This window comes from Chironomus tepperi, unplaced genomic scaffold (assembly GCF_022539635.2).
Source record: "Chironomus tepperi strain 1889 unplaced genomic scaffold, CSIRO-AGI_Ctep_v1 contig_354, whole genome shotgun sequence".
Classification (NCBI taxonomy): Eukaryota; Metazoa; Arthropoda; class Insecta; order Diptera; family Chironomidae; genus Chironomus; species Chironomus tepperi.
In genome coordinates, this window is record NW_027226476.1 from 1,511,949 (window position 1) to 1,529,494 (window position 17,546).

General features: G+C 31.1%; 2 protein-coding genes across 7 annotated transcripts; one reads left to right on the forward strand and one right to left on the reverse strand.

The window, feature by feature from the left end:
* The first annotated feature begins 4,132 nt into the window (after positions 1–4,132).
* Positions 4,133–12,003, forward strand: LOC139094388 (zinc finger protein 609-like). Of its 2 annotated transcripts, none has more exons than XM_070645428.1 (17): positions 4,133–4,915; positions 5,014–5,134; positions 5,361–5,540; positions 5,688–5,770; positions 5,838–6,047; positions 6,112–6,245; positions 6,308–6,350; positions 6,415–6,912; positions 6,977–7,010; positions 7,089–7,694; positions 7,759–8,037; positions 8,139–8,448; positions 8,518–8,668; positions 8,734–8,927; positions 8,994–10,007; positions 10,673–10,740; positions 10,806–12,003. In XM_070645428.1, the coding sequence occupies exons 1-17, from the start codon at positions 4,868–4,870 to the stop codon at positions 10,886–10,888; spliced, it is 4,056 nt and encodes a 1,351-aa protein (XP_070501529.1). In that variant the 5' UTR covers positions 4,133–4,867; the 3' UTR covers positions 10,889–12,003. The 2 variants fall into 2 exon arrangements, with proteins under 2 accessions (XP_070501529.1, XP_070501528.1); XM_070645427.1 differs by having other exon boundaries at positions 4,133–4,482; positions 4,711–4,915; positions 6,977–7,694; positions 10,806–12,002.
* Positions 12,004–15,087: 3,084 nt separating this feature from the next.
* Positions 15,088–16,485, reverse strand: CrebB (Cyclic-AMP response element binding protein B). Of its 5 annotated transcripts, none has more exons than XM_070645562.1 (5): positions 16,188–16,485; positions 15,981–16,121; positions 15,755–15,920; positions 15,585–15,698; positions 15,088–15,503 (listed from the first exon to the last, which is right to left on the reverse strand). In XM_070645562.1, exons 1-5 carry the CDS (start codon positions 16,302–16,304, stop codon positions 15,310–15,312), a joined length of 732 nt encoding a protein of 243 aa, XP_070501663.1. In that variant the 5' UTR covers positions 16,305–16,485; the 3' UTR covers positions 15,088–15,309. The 5 variants fall into 5 exon arrangements, with proteins under 5 accessions (XP_070501663.1, XP_070501664.1, XP_070501659.1 ...); XM_070645563.1 differs by having other exon boundaries at positions 15,585–15,674; positions 16,188–16,483; XM_070645558.1 differs by having other exon boundaries at positions 15,088–15,530; positions 16,188–16,483.
* Positions 16,486–17,546: the final 1,061 nt, after the last annotated feature.

Here is a 17,546-nt window from a genome sequence, read left to right on the forward strand (position 1 = left end):
ATGTCGACGCCCAAGTCCTCACATTGAGAAACTTCTTTAATTTGATTATTTGTAGCTTCCTACAGCATCTGCAAGAATTATTCAAGCCTAAAGTACCAAAATTGTCACACAAGAAATCATCAGAGTGTAGTGAAAAAAGTAATACCTTTAGTTAAGCATATGTGAATGCAATACACACATAGATAATAATAGAACTAGAAAATGAAGGAAATTCCGACAAAGTGAACAAGAATATGCAATTACATTAAGCACTTTGAAGAAGACTCACCGACAATGGTATTAATTTTTTGTCACAATAATCCATCTATTGATTGCAAAATGCACAAAACAGTAGTAAGATTCAAAGGACAAAATATTAGATTATGAGTGTCGTCCTATGGTGTGCTTCTGAAGAATGTCATGTATCGAATTTTCCACATGATTTATCATAAAAGTACTTCTGCATTGATAAACTTCTTTCAAACGAAAATTGATAATTTTAAACTAATTTTTTCTTAGGTAAAACAATTTCAAAGCCTACTTTCTGGAATTTACACAAAATTTATGACTCATAATATGTAAATAATGAATTTTTGAAATTGTTTCTTTAATCACAAATGAAGCGTGAACAGTAATTAGTTCCATTTAAAATGTCATTACAAATTGTTATCGAATCGTATGAGTAATGCGATGCAAGCGTTGAAATTCTCAGGAAAAGGAATTAGCAGGGAGAAGTAAAGTGTAACGACAGGTAATTGAAATATTTACGATCAATAAAATTTTAATTATGTGGATTTCGACAAGTTCTATGTAATATTTGCGATACCTTAATTTAGTGGTGGGCAACATGTGTTCTGCGGCACTCTATTGGATACCATGAATCGTATGCTGTGTGTGGTTTCAATCGAGGTTTATCATTAAATTTGTGTCAAAATGAATGCCTTATTTGTTTTCTTCGACTAAGCCAGTGGTGGACAACCTTTTATTTCTACGGCACAACTTGGTGAGAAGCTTCGACCGAAATGGCATACGACTTATGGTTCATGACATTTCCAAACATTTTTGGCATCCCACTAATGTGCCGCGGCACGCAAGTTGCCCACGACTGGACAAAATTAATCTAAATTCCCAATAAACTAAAGATTATAGCCTGATAAGCCCTCAAGTGATTAAATAAATGAATAATAAAAAAAAATCGCGAAATAATAGCGATAAGTCGAGATTTTTATGACAGCTTATAAACTCCACATGAGAGCAAGTAAAGTAAGAGAACAAAAAATAATAATATTGAAATCGTTTAAGTAAGTATGTATACAAAATACATTCGAATTGTTGAAATGCTACGATTTAAATTCAGATTTTATGCAAATTCATTTTCAGTCTTGCGTTTTATCTCTTTCGGCTGCTGTTCCTTTCGATGCTAATATCATGCATATTTTACATTTTTATTTCAATGTAAGTGGATTTAATATAAAAGCGCACACAGGCCATATTAATATTACTTGTTTGTGTCTGCCTCCCCATTTCCTTAACTCTCTTTTAGCCTCTCAATCTCTTTCTTCCTTTCACATATTATCATGTTATTTTGTCATCTTAAATTTACTTTAACGTTTGACCACCCATTAAATGATATCGCCAAAACAAAAGAGCCGCTCTGATCTTTTTGCAACTTTTTGCTTCTTTACCCTCTCCTTTGTGTTTACTTATGCATGAATTTAATTTTTTTTTCGCGATTTGAGGCTTTGCGTTATTTTTATGAATTAATCGAGAACCGATGTAAGGAGTTTTTTGTTCTTCCTTGAGGGGGTTGTTCATAAATGACGTCCATTATATTGCCTCAATTTTAGATAATGATAGGGTAAGGAGGGGGTTGTCGGAGATGTATGGTTACTTCTGTGATGAGATTATTACCTGGAGTGAGGGATGTCAGCCAAGCGTTTACTTCATATGATTCGAAAAATGACATGAATTCTTTTCTCCTATCGAGTCTCGAACCCATGATCATTGGGTCGGTATGGCAATAATTGTGTTCCAAAGTAATAAACCAATTCACCACTGAGTCACTTGGACTCACTGAAGACAAGCAATATGCAAATCTCAAGGAGTTGTCCAATAGATTCAAGTGATCGAAATCACAGTGCCTCCTACTCATCGCATCTTGTCAGAATATACTGCATCCTTTGGATCCTTATTATTGCTAGTTGTGGATGACATGGGAGGTCCTAGAATCCCAAGTTCTTAAGGACGTCATTGACAATCCACCTCAAATAAAGCAATATTAAAGGAATTGAGGATTTAATGGATCACTTTCCTAGTTAAATATTTGTTTTATCTTTTTCCACACCCAATAAGTAAAAATGGAATTTTTGTTACTAGTTAAAAACTACCCATTTTCACGTTAATAACACATCTTTTTTGTTAAGTCTCCTTTTTCATGTCCATCCGACAAATATTGATAATTATCTCTTACTGAAAGATTGAAAAAAATCTTTTTCTTCTTGCCTTCTTTCTGTAAATTCATTCTTTCATCCGGCATGGCATATATATGCAATTACCTGTTTGTTACATTCCAAAACACTTTACAGAATGTGTAATCATGGTAAGTAAAAAATTGTTTTATTGTTCTTAAAGTTCTTTCTTTTGTCTATAACTTCCGATTGTAAAACAATTTTTCTTCTTCAATTCCTTTTTCGTAAGTATTTATGTGCCATGCACTTTGCGAGTCAAATTCCACAAGTCTGGTAAACTGTTATCATCACTTTATCTGTCTGTTTGTTTCTTTTCGCTATTTGAGAACTTTTTTTTTTCTTTCTTACTGTCTCCAGACACATTTAACAAAAATATTTGCCAGACTACCCAACAAGACTTTGTAAAAAATTGCATCCTTGTCGACTCTTCCGCTTTTGCAAACATTCATTCTGATTTTTTTGGAACCCATTAAGATCAACGGAAAAATGACGATGGGAGGTCAACATTAGAATATCATAACTTGACATGCTGAATATGTGTGATCAGATCGTTGAAAAGTTAGTGGAGCTTAAGGTTTGTAACGTTATGGTTAATCTAGGTGATACAATACATTCTATCGAAATGATAGGAAAGATTTAAATGGCAATTGAAACTCTATATTCCCAAGCATATCCTTCAGGTCTTAGAAAAATGTCATAGGAGCCGTTTACTTGTTACGTAACGAACTTAGGAGGGTGGGTTTGAATTTTGTTACCCCTAAGTAAATTTAGTCGCTAATAATTCTGAGTACCTAGATCTATTTTTGCTGCCGATTTTTAGTTTAAGGGTCAAAGTAATAGTTTCGCGATATTATGAATATTATAATTCCCTACTTCCTACCTTCCATAATTCATTTAACAGAACTTCAAAAAATCAGTCACTCAGTGATTTCTTTATTTTAAAAAAAAAAATTAACGACATTAATAAAATTAAAGATATTAAGGTGTAGGAAATTAAAGTAGCGACATCTATGGAAAATATATTTAACGAAAATTTGAAATTTAAAATAACGTTGACAGTTTAGCATATTTTCAAAACTTTTTGAACTAATGTTTGAAATTCTCTGAGAATCCGTATAAACGGTAATAGCATACATGCTATTCACACCAGATTCATAGTTTATGTGTGCGTTCTTCCAAACTTCCAGACAAATTATTGATGACTTAATGGTAAGTAAGCGTAATGATGCTTAATTAATTTTAACGTTGAATTAAAATCTGGTATCTCAAATTTGGAACCTGGTTAGCTATGTATAGCAGCACAGAGGTTAGACACTTTCGTTAAATTTGTAATATCCTTAATTTGTATAATTGTGATCGATTGTTCCAAACATTTTTAAAGCACAAACATATTTCGTATGAATTTCACCATGTATATGCTATCTAGTCAATAAAATATCCAGATCTACCAATTTTACATAAAATTCTGTTCACAACTAAGGCTTAAGACCAAAGCCAAAATGAACTGAAATTCTGAATTTAAAAATTATCACAAGATGAACTTTTAGGTAGATCAATTTAACAAAGCAATCATAGAAACATGGTGAAACTATAATAAAACATTAAGCATAAAAAGCATAAAATAACGGTTATGAGAATTTCAAATGAATCGATCAGCACGGGACGGCTGAGCAATTGGGGGAAGAAGCTAGCAGATTGGAGAGAAAAAAATATGTGTATAATAAAACAATCGAAGAAACTTTAATTAAAAACGTTAAAAAAGCGAATAATAAGATCAAAATAATAATAGACAATTGTTCATTACAACATAAGGAATTAGTTTTGATAGAATGCGATGAGAAAGATGGAAAAATTGTGCGAGAAAAAGTGAAAAATTAACAAAAGAATTTTCCATCATAAAGTTGTGTGTGTATACTGTGAATGTATTTGTGATAAATTGGTGTTTTGAAGAATAAATTTTCTGAAAATTCGGTTTTATAAAGAGTGGCTTGAGAACTATTCATGAGTGACTTGACTTTTAATATTCTATAGAAATGTAAGGAAGAATTTAATTAAGAAAAAGTTATTGTTTAACAGGATTTTTCCTGTAATATAAATCAGTTAAAATGGCCGATATAGCTACTTATAGAGAGAACATATATATGTACCGTATATGAGACTGACTAAGAGTGGAAAAATCGAGTCGAGTGTGAATTAATAATAAAACTTGATTTAATAATATTTAATCGAATCTATTGAACTATATGGAATCATATAATTTCAGATTGCTTTAAAATGAAATTTGCGGCCTTTGGCCCCAATAAGTGGCCGATTTTTGCCACAATTTCAATTGATCAGGATTCCTCTGTGTGTAACATTGCATCTCCATTGATAAATAAGTCTTTTACTGAACCTGTTGTTGGCAGGTTTTTGTCTTCTGCATGGATTCAATAAGCAATTTAAAGGCAGAAAATAGCCACCAATCTGAGGTATGAGACAAAATCTTTTTTTTCCCATCCATCCATCCATCCACTAAAAAGTGTCATTAGTGTCGAAAAATGAAATACTATATGTATGATTTTTATAGGTGGTCGTTGGAAATCATAATATTAATAAAAACTCAAGTGCACAACAATCAAATCAAAAAATTAATCAATCTGATCCAAGAGATACAAATTTTGAATACGAAGATAACGAGTGGGATATTGGTAATTAATTACTTTACAACTTTATACCCCTCTCTCTTTCTCTCTCTATTTCTTTCTTTTTCTCTCCCTCGCTCTGTCTCTATCTCTTTCTTTTTCTCTCCGTTTTTTTTTTGCTCTATCCCACTTTCGCTTATGTTATTCCTTAATTTTCTTTTATTACTTTTTTGGTGTATATGTAATGTGTTCTTAATTCTTTTTTTTTTGTTTTACTTTGTGTCATCATTAGGAATTGGTGATTTAATAATTGATTTAGATGCTGATATCGAGAAATCTTCTAAAACAGAATCATCGTTTATAAGTCCTTTAGATCCAGCAGTAACAAATAATAAAAAAACTGCAGCTGCTAGCAAAAATATAAAAGAGGGTATAGAAAGTGAAAAAGGAGTTTTGAAAAAAAATTTAAAAGGTTCTTATTCATGTTATACATAATATCTATGTGTCTATGAAATTCATTTAAATTCATAATCTTTCCCATATCTCACATTTTTGACACTTTATTTCTTTTTTTTTCTTCATTTCTTCTATTTTTCTATATTTTATTATCTTATTACAGTTAAAAGTGATTCAATAAAAATGTCTTCAGTAAATAATTCTAATGCAAATAAAAATTTATCGAAAATGTCGATAGATCATCAGGTACTTAATTTATTATTTTTTTTCAAACTTTCTGGATATAAACATTCTCATTTATGACTTTTGTCAGGCAACTCTTGATAAGGGATTGAAGATGAAAATAAAGCGTACCAAAACGGGAAAAACTTCTGAATCAAAGCATGAGATAGTGAAAACGGAATCAAATGGAAGTCTCAATGCGGAAGATCAGAATTGTGAAAAACCTAGTAATTTAGTAGTATCTGCTTCGCCATCGAGTAGTAGTGGAAAGAGAACAAGCAGTAATCATAAGAAAGATAAGGTAAATAATTAACATTATCAGTCTAATTCAATCTATAATTTCAATTAATTTATTTCCAATTTAGATTAAGGAAAAAACTCACAGTAAAGATAAGCAAGAATCGTCTTCAAGTCAGGAAATTATCATTTCTGATCCAATTAGTTGCACTAAATCATCAGTTGATCTGCATAACCGTTTAAATAATGCAACAGGCATAAAGTAAGCATCCCTATTGATTCTTCATTATTCATTATCCTAATTGTGTTTATTAATTTTATTAGCAATGACAAGCAACCAACAGGAGTTGTTTCAGGCTCTCTTAAGGTATGTTACTCAATCCAGCATACTATAAACATAGTATTTATTAACTTTAAATTTGAATTTGTAGAATACTGTGATGATAAAGCAAAAGGAATCAATGAAGCCTCAAATAAACTCATCTACACCATCGACTGGTGCCTCGACAATGTATCATAACATTTCCGAGAGTAAGGAGGATAACAAAGGCACAATATCACCCCCTATAAAACGAGCGAAATGTGATCCAAAAAGTATGGTGGATGTGTGCGTAGGAACGTCAATTGGCACAATCACAGAGCCTGATTGTTTGGGACCTTGCGAGCCAGGAACTTCAGTTACTTTAGAAGGAATCGTTTGGCACGAAACTGAAGGTGGAGTTTTGGCTGTAAATGTAACATGGAGAGGAAAAACTTATGTTGGTACATTGATCGATTGCACAAAACATGACTGGGCACCACCGAGATTTTGTGATTCTCCAACAGAAGATTTGGAATCACGAATGCAAAAGAGTGGTCGGTCGAAAAGAGCGCGGAATAGTACAACTTCAAATAATGAATTATTAAATTTCACAGAGACACGAAGCTCAGTAAGTTAAACGCACTAATGCATAAAAATATTCAATTACTAACAATTATAAACTATCTTTGTAGGTTCATAGTAAGCTACGGAACGGAGGATCAAAAGGTAGGACATCCAGAAATAGTTCAATTGGTGCACCACCTACGAACATAACACCATCTACTTCTCCGACCGCTTTTTTAGTTCCCAAATCAGATAAGAGAAGAAAGTCAAAGGATGAGAGTCCTTCGGCATCAAATGGCAATTCATCAGGCAGTAATATAGCAAATAGTACATTGAATACGGCTGCTTGTAACACACCTAATCTAAAGAAACCTAAAAATACAACTTCGCCTTGTGCTGTTTCTCCAGTACTTATTGAGTGTCCTGAACAGGATTGTAGCAAAAAGTACAAGCATGCGAATGGATTGAAATACCATCAGAGTCACGCACATGGCACAATTACAAATACAGAAGAAGAGACGCTTCAACCACCCGATTCTCCCTTCCAATATTCGAGTTCGAGTACTTCTAATGAAAAAACGCCAGTCGTGGAAGCAACAGACTCAACAACAACAACACTTAATAATAAAACAAATCCTCTCGAGACGCCACCGCCACAGCCAGAAAAGCCACTAAGTATCAAATCTGTTCTTCAGTTAAATGAAGGAGCTACTTTAAATCCACCCAAAGCGTTTATAACGTCGCCAATAAAGGAAGAAATCAGTAAAACGCCAGCATTAGAAGAGGAACCAGCTGTTGTCGACGCCACAATTAAGCCGGCTCCTTCAAATGAGAACTTAGACAAAAGTAAGTTGATTATTATTCCTTAAATATAATAACCTTAATCTAATCATTTTAATTATTTAATTAGGTAATAAGAATGCATCACAATTCGGAGTGAATCCGGATTTTGAGCAAATCTCGAATGATTCCATAGGTGATACGTCAATGCAAGCAAATAACTTAAATTTCTTCCAAATAAATCCACAAAGTAAAGTACCTAGTGCTAAGAAACAGAAGAATAGGAAATCGCCAGGTCCGGAAACGACCATAGAAGATCATTCGTTAAACCGTTCTGAAAATGTTCGAAGTCCCGCTTATAGCGATATATCTGATGACTCGAATGCACCTATCGATAATCACATGATTGGTATGTTCATTATCTATCATTAATATTAATTTATCAACTGCTATGTAAACACACTCTAATCTATATCATTACTTCACGTATATCTTTCTCACTTTCTATAGACAAATCGAAACCGACACCGCTACAAAAAATAACTCCAGATCAGCAAACAAATAGTTTAATAATGGGAGGCTATAATAATTTGTCATTTTATCCATCACCAACATTCTTACAAAATCCAGATAATCAAAATAACAAATCAATATCAAATGTTATCAACTATGGAGAATATGGCAAGCCTAGAGAGCAACATAATCCTTTAGATTTAATTGGAAAATTACATATAGGAAAAACTAATCAAGAAACAGCAAATAGCAATACAGCGCCACCGCCACCGCCACAAAAAGTCATTCATCAGCATTTTCCTTACAAGTAAGTCACTTAACTCTACTAAATTATACTAAATTGTTAACTAATTTGTTATATTCCAAATTGTTTCAGTCTCATGCAAGGAAATTATCCGCAACATTACAACATGGAAGCGTCCTTTGGAATGCAGAATGTCGGAGGAGAAGATGTCAAGAATCTTTCAGGTCCGATAAAAGAAGAACATCCTAAGGAAACAATGTATAATGCTGAATCTTTGAGACATGTAAATATACTTGACTTATGAACTTATTCATCATACTTAGAACAAATTATCATTTGAATATTTAGGGAATGCAACCAAAACCGACAAAATTAGAGAGTGGAAAGGAAATAAAGGCAGAGCCACCTTCTCCAATAGAACAGCAGCAGCAGCAACAGCAGCAACAACAACCTCCACCGCACCAACATCCTAGTTTTTATTCGAATTTATATTCAAGACATCCAATGAATCTTCCATCGTCGCGTGAAGAGGACATTCACAGGTGAGTTTCAAGCATACTTAATGAAAAACTTATCGAGTATTGACTCAATAATTTAATTTGATTTAGACGATTAAACACCAGTGCAACATCGATCTCATCAATAAAGGAAGAGCAGCAGCACATGCAACAACAACAGCAACAGCAGCAGCAACAATCCCTTCCATCACATTCAGCATCTCAGCCAATGAATTTCCAAACAAGCCCGCAACAAATGCAAAAGCCTAATCAGAAGAGTTTATCGTCAAAGAGTAGTCTGTCGAGAGAAAAAGAGATGAAGCATGAGCAGGAGAAGCAGGAAAGCTTTAAAGTGAAGAATGAAGGACAGAAACCGACGATGGAAACTCAAGGACCACCGCCACCTCCAACAAATCAATACTATTTACCATATATTGGTCCAGGAGGAAGTCCATTTTTCCCTGATCCTTCACATTCAATCTACCGCAATATGCTTGTTCCACCATATAATACTCCATATCATTTACCAATGGCACGATTTCCCACGCCAGAAGATCTATCTAGAAATACAAAAGCATTAGATTTACTTCAACAACATGCATCTCAATATTACAATACTCATAAGATACACGAACTTAACGATCGAGTAAATCATTTGAAAAGTCCAACAAGCAGCAATGCGAAAATGCCACCATCGGTAATACCTAGTCCAAATCTAACATCAAATAATCCAATGGCTGGAAATAGTTCATTACCTTCAAGTAATAGTAATAATAGTATAAATGTAAATAATGTAAATATTAACGAGAAAAGCAACAACGATGATAACATTTCGGAAAATGACAAGGACATGCATAGTAGACAAAATGGACCACAGATCAATAGAAGTCCACAAGTTGAATCAGCTGATGATGATGGCGATGATACGAATGAGAATCACGATCAACAAAATGATAGCAAAAATAATGATAATGATAGGACTAATTCATCACCAAGCAATCACTCAATTCCCAATCCAAACAACATGTCTCAAATGAACGCTTCGAAATTATCTAATGAACGGAATGATCGTATTGATGCATCGAATAATTTAAGTCGAACAAACAGTTCTCCTTCAACGCAAAGGTATGATTACTATCATTATTCTTATTACAACTTATTAGTTGCTTATATACTGAAGATGCTTAGCGCGCATTTCATTTTCATATTATCGAGTATCATTTCAATGTCAAATATCAATTCAGAACATGAAAATGCTCTAGTATTCTATGTCATGATTTAATCTATTTTTCATGGTAATCTGTTGATTGTGTCTAAATCAATCATTTTATGATTGATATAAACTGATAATATGACGTATCAAATGTTTATAAACAAAGCATTTTCCCGCTTAAAAGTTTCTCATTAAAAATTCATGTCTTGATTTATTTATGAGCTAAATCGGTGTAAAGTTTGACTTCCTTATTGATTTTTTTTATCGAATTTAACGGAATTTTTGAGTTCAAAAAATTGAATTGAACTTTCGTTAAGTTGAAAAATTTCAAATCTGGAAAATCCGTTATTAATTTAATTTAGTTTTTAACAGTTTACAATTTGAGAAATAGTTTTAAATTAATTTTCATGACTCTATTACATTGTAAACAATCTAAATCATCCAGACATCTAGCTAAATGTACATTAATTCCCAGTAAGAAATGAAATGTGCTGAAAGCTATGACATATTTTTATTAATGCTTGAAAAGTAAAATGTAATAATAACAAAACGTATGTTTATTCTCTCCATCACACAGGCACGTTCATACACATCATCATACTCATGTGGGCGTATATCCTATGTATCCTGCACCTTACGTAAATCGTTAGTATAAAATTTGTATTTAATGAATTTACAATTGAATACTTAAATAGCAAAAAATTTTGTAGCAGCAGTATTGGCATCACAACATCCAGCTGCTGTCACTGTGATTAATCCGATTAATCCATTTGCTAATGCTCCACATAAATAAGGACATTAATATTAAATATAATTATAAAAATAATTATTGATTATATTTTTTAAATATTGTGATGTAAGTAAATAGCTGATACTTTAAAGAACATACTTATCTATAAGGTTGAATTAATGATGTAATTTAGTAATAATAACAATAATTAATACGCATTTTTAAAAGGGTTCGTTAGAAGGGCTCCGATGAAATCTGTGTGTACTAAACATTTTTGATTTACAAAAAAGTCTTTTAATGTAACAAAAAAATGAGTAAAATTGATGAAAAAAAAATAATATTTTTACCCTTTTAAGAACCTTTGACTACACATGAACTGAACATTAGATTATAGATTTATTGTAGTTTTAGTCAGGACAAATGCATTGATTAAATGGTAAGAATTTAAAGAAAATGAAAGATTAATTAAACGTGTCAATATTTTTTTTTTTCGAAACAAAAGAAGAAAAATGAAAAAAAAAAATGAAAAAGATTTCCTATAAACTTAATACACTTAAATATGTAAATTAAAGAAAATTGAGTAATGAACTTCAAATAATCGACGGTTTTTGAGTTTAGATTTATATTTTACAAGCATTTTTGTGTTTTAGTTTTACGACTTGACAGTTAAATATATATCAAAGGCTAGTTTATGTCCTCGGACAAAGTAGAGATTAACAAATTATGTCTGCCATTAAGAAATTTAAAAGATTTAACGTATTTTTTAAATTTGAATTTATATAAAATTTAAATCTGAAAATTCCGTTAAAAACTCTTCAAAATCTTTATGGATGCACATACTGCAGTATTATTTTTTTATCCTCACCAAATTGCAACATTTCTCTTCTTTATCATCTTAAGTTTAGTTTCTTTTAAAACCACAACATAAAATAAAGGAAATGAATGGGCTCATTATGCTTCACATTACCATAAGAGCCCATTTACATTCATACAAATAAAAGAAAGAAGTAACCATTCCGATTTTTACAAACTCAAAAACCGTCGTATAAGACATGTATCTAGAATGTTAAAGCTAGAAGTATTTCCGCTTTAAGAGATATGATTTTCTTCTGATTTGAATCATTAAGGAATATTCTAATATGCTATTGATAGTATTTATATTACGAAAATAAATAATAAAAATAAAAATTATATTGAAAAAATGAAATTAAAATGCATTTGAATACTTCATTGGATGGAATATGATTTTAAAAATTTAACGATCATTTAATATTTAAAATTAGATTGGAAAATTTGGAGTTCAAAAATTTAACGCTCATTTAAAATTCAAAGTTGAATCAGATTTTTCGAATTTTAAAAGTCCGTTATTTCAGCGAAATGTCAACGCTCATCGACAATGACTATACACAGCATAAGTACAGTATTTTGGGATTACGTGTGAATTTAAAAGATGATAACAAAGCACATGGAGTTGAAAGCGTTATCAATAATTCCGAAAAAAATATTAAAACATGTTTCAGACAGCAACAATTTCTATGCATAGGACATAAACCCCATCAATTTCCTAAAAATGTTTCAACAAGCAATCTTCTGAGGATATAAAGTATTTCTGTGGCATAAAAACGTGATCATAAAACGTGAATATTGCATAAGCTCATTTTAATTTCTTATTACTGAAATGTAGATTTGTGAACTTCCAGTGGAACTTGATAATAGAATTCATAAATGTATTCAACCGAAAGTTTTGTCTTTCTTCAATTTTCTTACATCATAAATTCTGCAAGTATGTATCATTAAACTTGACATGTATTTGAACAAATGTGTTTTTAATGTATCTACATATGTATGAACATAAAAAGCATAGAATTTTGCAAAAGAAACTTTTTTCTTCGTTGTTGTTCGTGTCAGAAAATGAAAAATAAATTCCCTTCTGAATTCCTTGAAAAAAGGTAGGTAGAACAATTGTTTCCATTTATTTACACAATATGTCAACGAACTGATGTGCTAATTGTACGAATCTTGTGATTCGTACGCTTTTTATTGACTATTAAGGTAATATTTATTCACGAGTTAGTGGATTATTGTGAGAATATGAAGGAATAATTGTATGTTGAGATTTTTAGAGGCATTTTAGGGGAATTAAGGAAGTATAATTATGCGTTATTACTGCGTACTTGGAGTATCCCTTAGAAAACAACAGACAACATCCAGTAATTTACACATCCAATTAAGATTCTTCAAGCATCAAACAATAAACAAATAAAAAAGCAATAAAAATTATTCAGAAATGGGAAGTCGAGTCATAAAAACTCGAAAAAAAAAAGAATATTTCGTTTAATAAATATTTGATTTGTTAATCAGTCATGTATTAGACATTTTTAGAAGCGAAAGAAGAATTCATGGCATGCGAAAGAAGAAGAAAAAGTTCCCAGAGTGATTAGGAATTCAACATAAAATTTACATTTTTTTCGTTGAGCAAAAAAGGAGATATGAAATGAATATTAATATTTCATTAAGTACCTAAACATTCATTTCATTTTCATTCCTCTCTGTAGTGCTTAATAGAATTTTCATGATGATTTTTAGCAATAATATATTATCAAAGGGGCAATAAATAAATTAAACATATATTAGAGATAAGAATAAAGCATGCTGTACTATAAATATGTTGTGTGCGCCTTGATATGAAGCCTCTTAAACTAATCAAGTATCGTGCAAATTATCAAAGGAATTTCATTTTTCCCTACTGCTGTGCATACATAAATTTATTCTTTTCACGAATTTTTGTATTATAGCTGCTTGGTAGCGTTGAATCGATTTTAAGGAATTAAACTTGGATATAGCATGGAAATGAATTAATAAAATTTTATGCGCCAAATTAAAATGCATGTGCTTATTGCTGTTGAATTACTTGAGTATGTGTATGGAAATGATTGTTTTGTATTGGAATTTTCAATGTGGAAGGCATTTTTAAAAAGCTTTCTTCGATTAAATTTTAATCCTGGATTACGATAAATGTTCTGGATTAAAAATAAAAATTTTGAAATTTTTGGACAGGAATTTCAATTTTTTTTTTTAAATTTTCGAGTAAATTCTAGCTCTAGATTAGCAACAAGTCATCAGCAAAGTTAGTCAAATAGTAACAATATGGATGAAGCTCAAAATGTGACAAAATTATATTTAATCTAAGGAATCCAGGAAATTTTTAGAAATTCAGAATTTTTCAAAATTTAAATTTGAAATGCGTGTAAATATTGAAAACTATCAAAAAACTGTATGAAGGAAGATGGAACATCTAAGAACCAAACACTTGAACACCACACATAACAGAATCATTCTAAAAACGAATACATAGTAACATTGAAAATTAATCAACAAAAATATAATTTGTAAGGTTTGTATTCGACTAAGTTGAAACCCAATGGAATATGTAGACCAAAAAACACATAAGAACAAGTTCTTTTCAACTATGACATTTACGATGATAATATTTAGGATTAGACGCTCTTATCAATTGGAATCACATGATTGTGGCTGATATTAGCTAATACCAGCTTATACGAATATTTGGAACAATTGAGTTATTAAGCATCCAAATTGATTCTAATCTCAACTACACTTTAGGACACGTAACTAGAAAATTATTCTTAATCTTATCATTAAACCATTTTTGTGCCGTTCTAAATATATGTCTCGTGAAATGCCTGGCTTATAATCATCCTCCCACGATAGAAAAGTTTAAGATGGCATTATGCCAAATGTATGAAAACAATCTCAAATTGCTCATTAACGGAGCTTGCAAAAAGATTAACTTGAAAACTGATATTTTGATTTCTGGATTAAATTTCCAAAAGCTCCAGGAGCTTTTATTATGGAGTTCCAAAATGCTTAATATTCAAAGGACTACCTCCTAATGCCAATTAATGTCTAATTAACTGTAATTAAGCTATTAAGTAATAAATGATACCGAAATGAGCGTCGAAAATGTAAATAAATCTAGGATATATCAGCTGCCCCATTATAAAGTCAACAATTGCCGTCCATTGACTTTCCATTCATAAGTTTAATGGTAAATAGATGTAAGAAGAAAATAATAGAAATAAACAATAAAAGAGAATTAAAAAAAAAGTTTAATTATTCAGCGAAATCAATTAAACTGAAATGAATTCATGCTTAATTCAAATGTTTGTGTTGGATATATCCAAGTATGAATCATAGATTGTTAAGTAATTTAAAAATCTCGTTATTATTCAAACATATGATGACATGTTATAGATAATGGTTACATTTTATTAAACAATAGATTTTTTTATACATAAGTAGAAATTACACAAAGTTAGGTACAAGATGCTTGCACATTTAGTTTGAATGGGGCAAGTTCTGATATTTTTTAAATATTTTCTTTTTTTATCATCAATAACCACATAGAAAAATAATTTCTTACAAGCTTTCTGAATCAATGAATGGCCTATGTGCCTCACAATTCAGTCATTCTTCTGCTGACAATATAATTCTTTTAAACTTTTTAATTCCTCGATTAATGCCTTATTTTGATTTTCAAGAACAGCTACTCTATTTTCCAGGCACTTTATATATTCTTTCTTTTTTCGACGACATTCGCGGGCTGCTTCTCTGTTTTTAAGTAACCTCATCTCACGTTTTCTTGACTGATCTTCGGCTATCACATTATTTCCAACCAAATTAACTGTAATTATAAAGTACATCAGGAACAAGACGAAATAATTTTAAGCATTCTTACCGGGAACATAAGACACCAAATTACCATCCTGATTACTGTATTGTACTATCGTACCTCCAGATTGTAATGAAGCATGGTCATTGGGATTTCCTGAAGGTTGTAAAAATGTTCCACCTGTTAATTGATAGACATGCTCATTTGGAAAGTTGGATAGAACGATTTATAATTACCAATTTCGCCACCACCAAGATCATTTAAAATTTTTCGATATGAAGGACGTCGGGTTAATAAATCTCGTCGTTTCTTGGGAGAATCGTCGTCTGTAAAATCTGAGTCGTCACTTCCAATCGTATGGCCAATATTTGGTTCAGGTTTAATCTGCGAATATGACATTGACTATATTTCCCTCGCTTTTTTTAAAACCATCATCACAATAACAATGCAAAGAAATCTTACTTGAATAGCTTGGTGAGTTGTATGTATGACTGAATTTGGTTTACTATTTACTAGTAAGACGCTTTTCACTGGCTGTATTCCCGTAGCTGTTTGTATTACTGATTGTTGATTTGGTTGGATTACTGACGACTGGATATGGCCCTTAAAAGGAATCAAATTTAGCACTTTAAACACTTGTTTTGTTGATAATATGATATATTGACTTACTTGATGCACTGCTGGATTTGTTTGAGGTGAAATCAAATGGACAATTGTACCTGCTGATGAGACTGAAGTTTGTTCGGACGCATTGGAACCATTTTCCTCAACAGTGTCCATTATCATGTATATTTGCCAATCCTTTCGTGAAAATTAACTAAATTAAATGGAAACTTCTCTTTATCACGTTTCCTTTCTAATTCTATGTTGATATTTTATGCTTGCAAAACATAAATATTTAAAAAAAATATTATCTTATTTCACTAAGATGAAAAAAGCAATATCGCTTTATATCAATATATTATATTTGACTTTTTACGTTTTAACTATTTATTTATGTTATTTACTTCTTGTATTTCTCAATTTTAACTTGACTTTTGACAATTTTTATGAAATTTTTCAAATATTCAGTAGAACGAAATATAAATACATTTTTATACTTACTATTATTTTTCATTCGTCACTTTTTATGTATTACGTCATCACACATTCGCTTCAATTGCAGAAGTCGCGACTCGTTCATACATACTGATAAAATATATTAATCTCTGGATCTTACGAAAACCCTGTTCTGCTTTCGCATCTATTCAAATTTATGCAATATACACGATCTTGCTACAAGGAACATACTCTTTACAAGGGTTATCCTTAATCTTTTGATTGATAAAAGAAATCTTCACAGTATGTACACATGCATAACTTCTTCTTATGTTTTGATGATCTAACTTGATTTTATAGGCGAAAACAAGTTTTCTGCTTATTAGAGATCTTTTTATAGTTCCTAATTAATGCATCTCTTAATCATCCTTATAACAAATTCTATTTCTGTGTGGTTCACTTGCTAAGTTATACATACGATCACATGCGCGCTCACATAAGTCGGCTCACATTGAACATTTGTTAGATACTCGCGCACAGATGTTTAAATCGTTTATTTTTAACAAAATATAGTTTAAATAAAATTAAAAAAATGGTTCGCGGCATAGATAAGGTAGATATAATCATTATAGCTTGAAGATAAGTGCATTTGATGCTGGATATTTATCAATTTGCAATCAAAAGAATGATGAATTTAGATGAGTTGTATGTTCTCATATTTTTCATGAATTATTTATAGAGATAATGTGACCTAAAATATCGCTGTGTTCTGGGATAATCCGGAAGATAAAATCTTGGATCTAAACTGATCATGTAGCTTAATTAAATCTTTTTTACAACTTGTAAAGTTCATGGATCATTCTGTATGTCAATAATTATTATTAAAGCAATAAAATTTAAATTGAGTATAAAGAATGGGAGTAATAATATTGCGAAAGTCATAACACCCAGATGTATTAAATTAATTCATACTCACTTAAATGCGTGATG

Coding starts and splice junctions, on each gene's coding strand:
- LOC139094388 (XM_070645427.1), top strand. CDS start 4,868: ATGGATTCAATAAGCAATTTAAAGGCAGAAAATAGCCACCAATCTGAG. Junction 6,351..6,414: donor TTGTTTCAGGCTCTCTTAAG/GTATGTTACTCA, acceptor TTGAATTTGTAG/AATACTGTGATGATAAAGCA. Junction 6,913..6,976: donor TCACAGAGACACGAAGCTCA/GTAAGTTAAACG, acceptor CTATCTTTGTAG/GTTCATAGTAAGCTACGGAA.
- CrebB (XM_070645558.1), bottom strand. CDS start 16,304: ATGATAATGGACACTGTTGAGGAAAATGGTTCCAATGCGTCCGAACAA. Junction 16,122..16,187: donor CAAATCCAGCAGTGCATCAA/GTAAGTCAATAT, acceptor ATTCCTTTTAAG/GGCCATATCCAGTCGTCAGT. Junction 15,531..15,584: donor TTTGGTGTCTTATGTTCCCG/GTAAGAATGCTT, acceptor TTATAATTACAG/TTAATTTGGTTGGAAATAAT.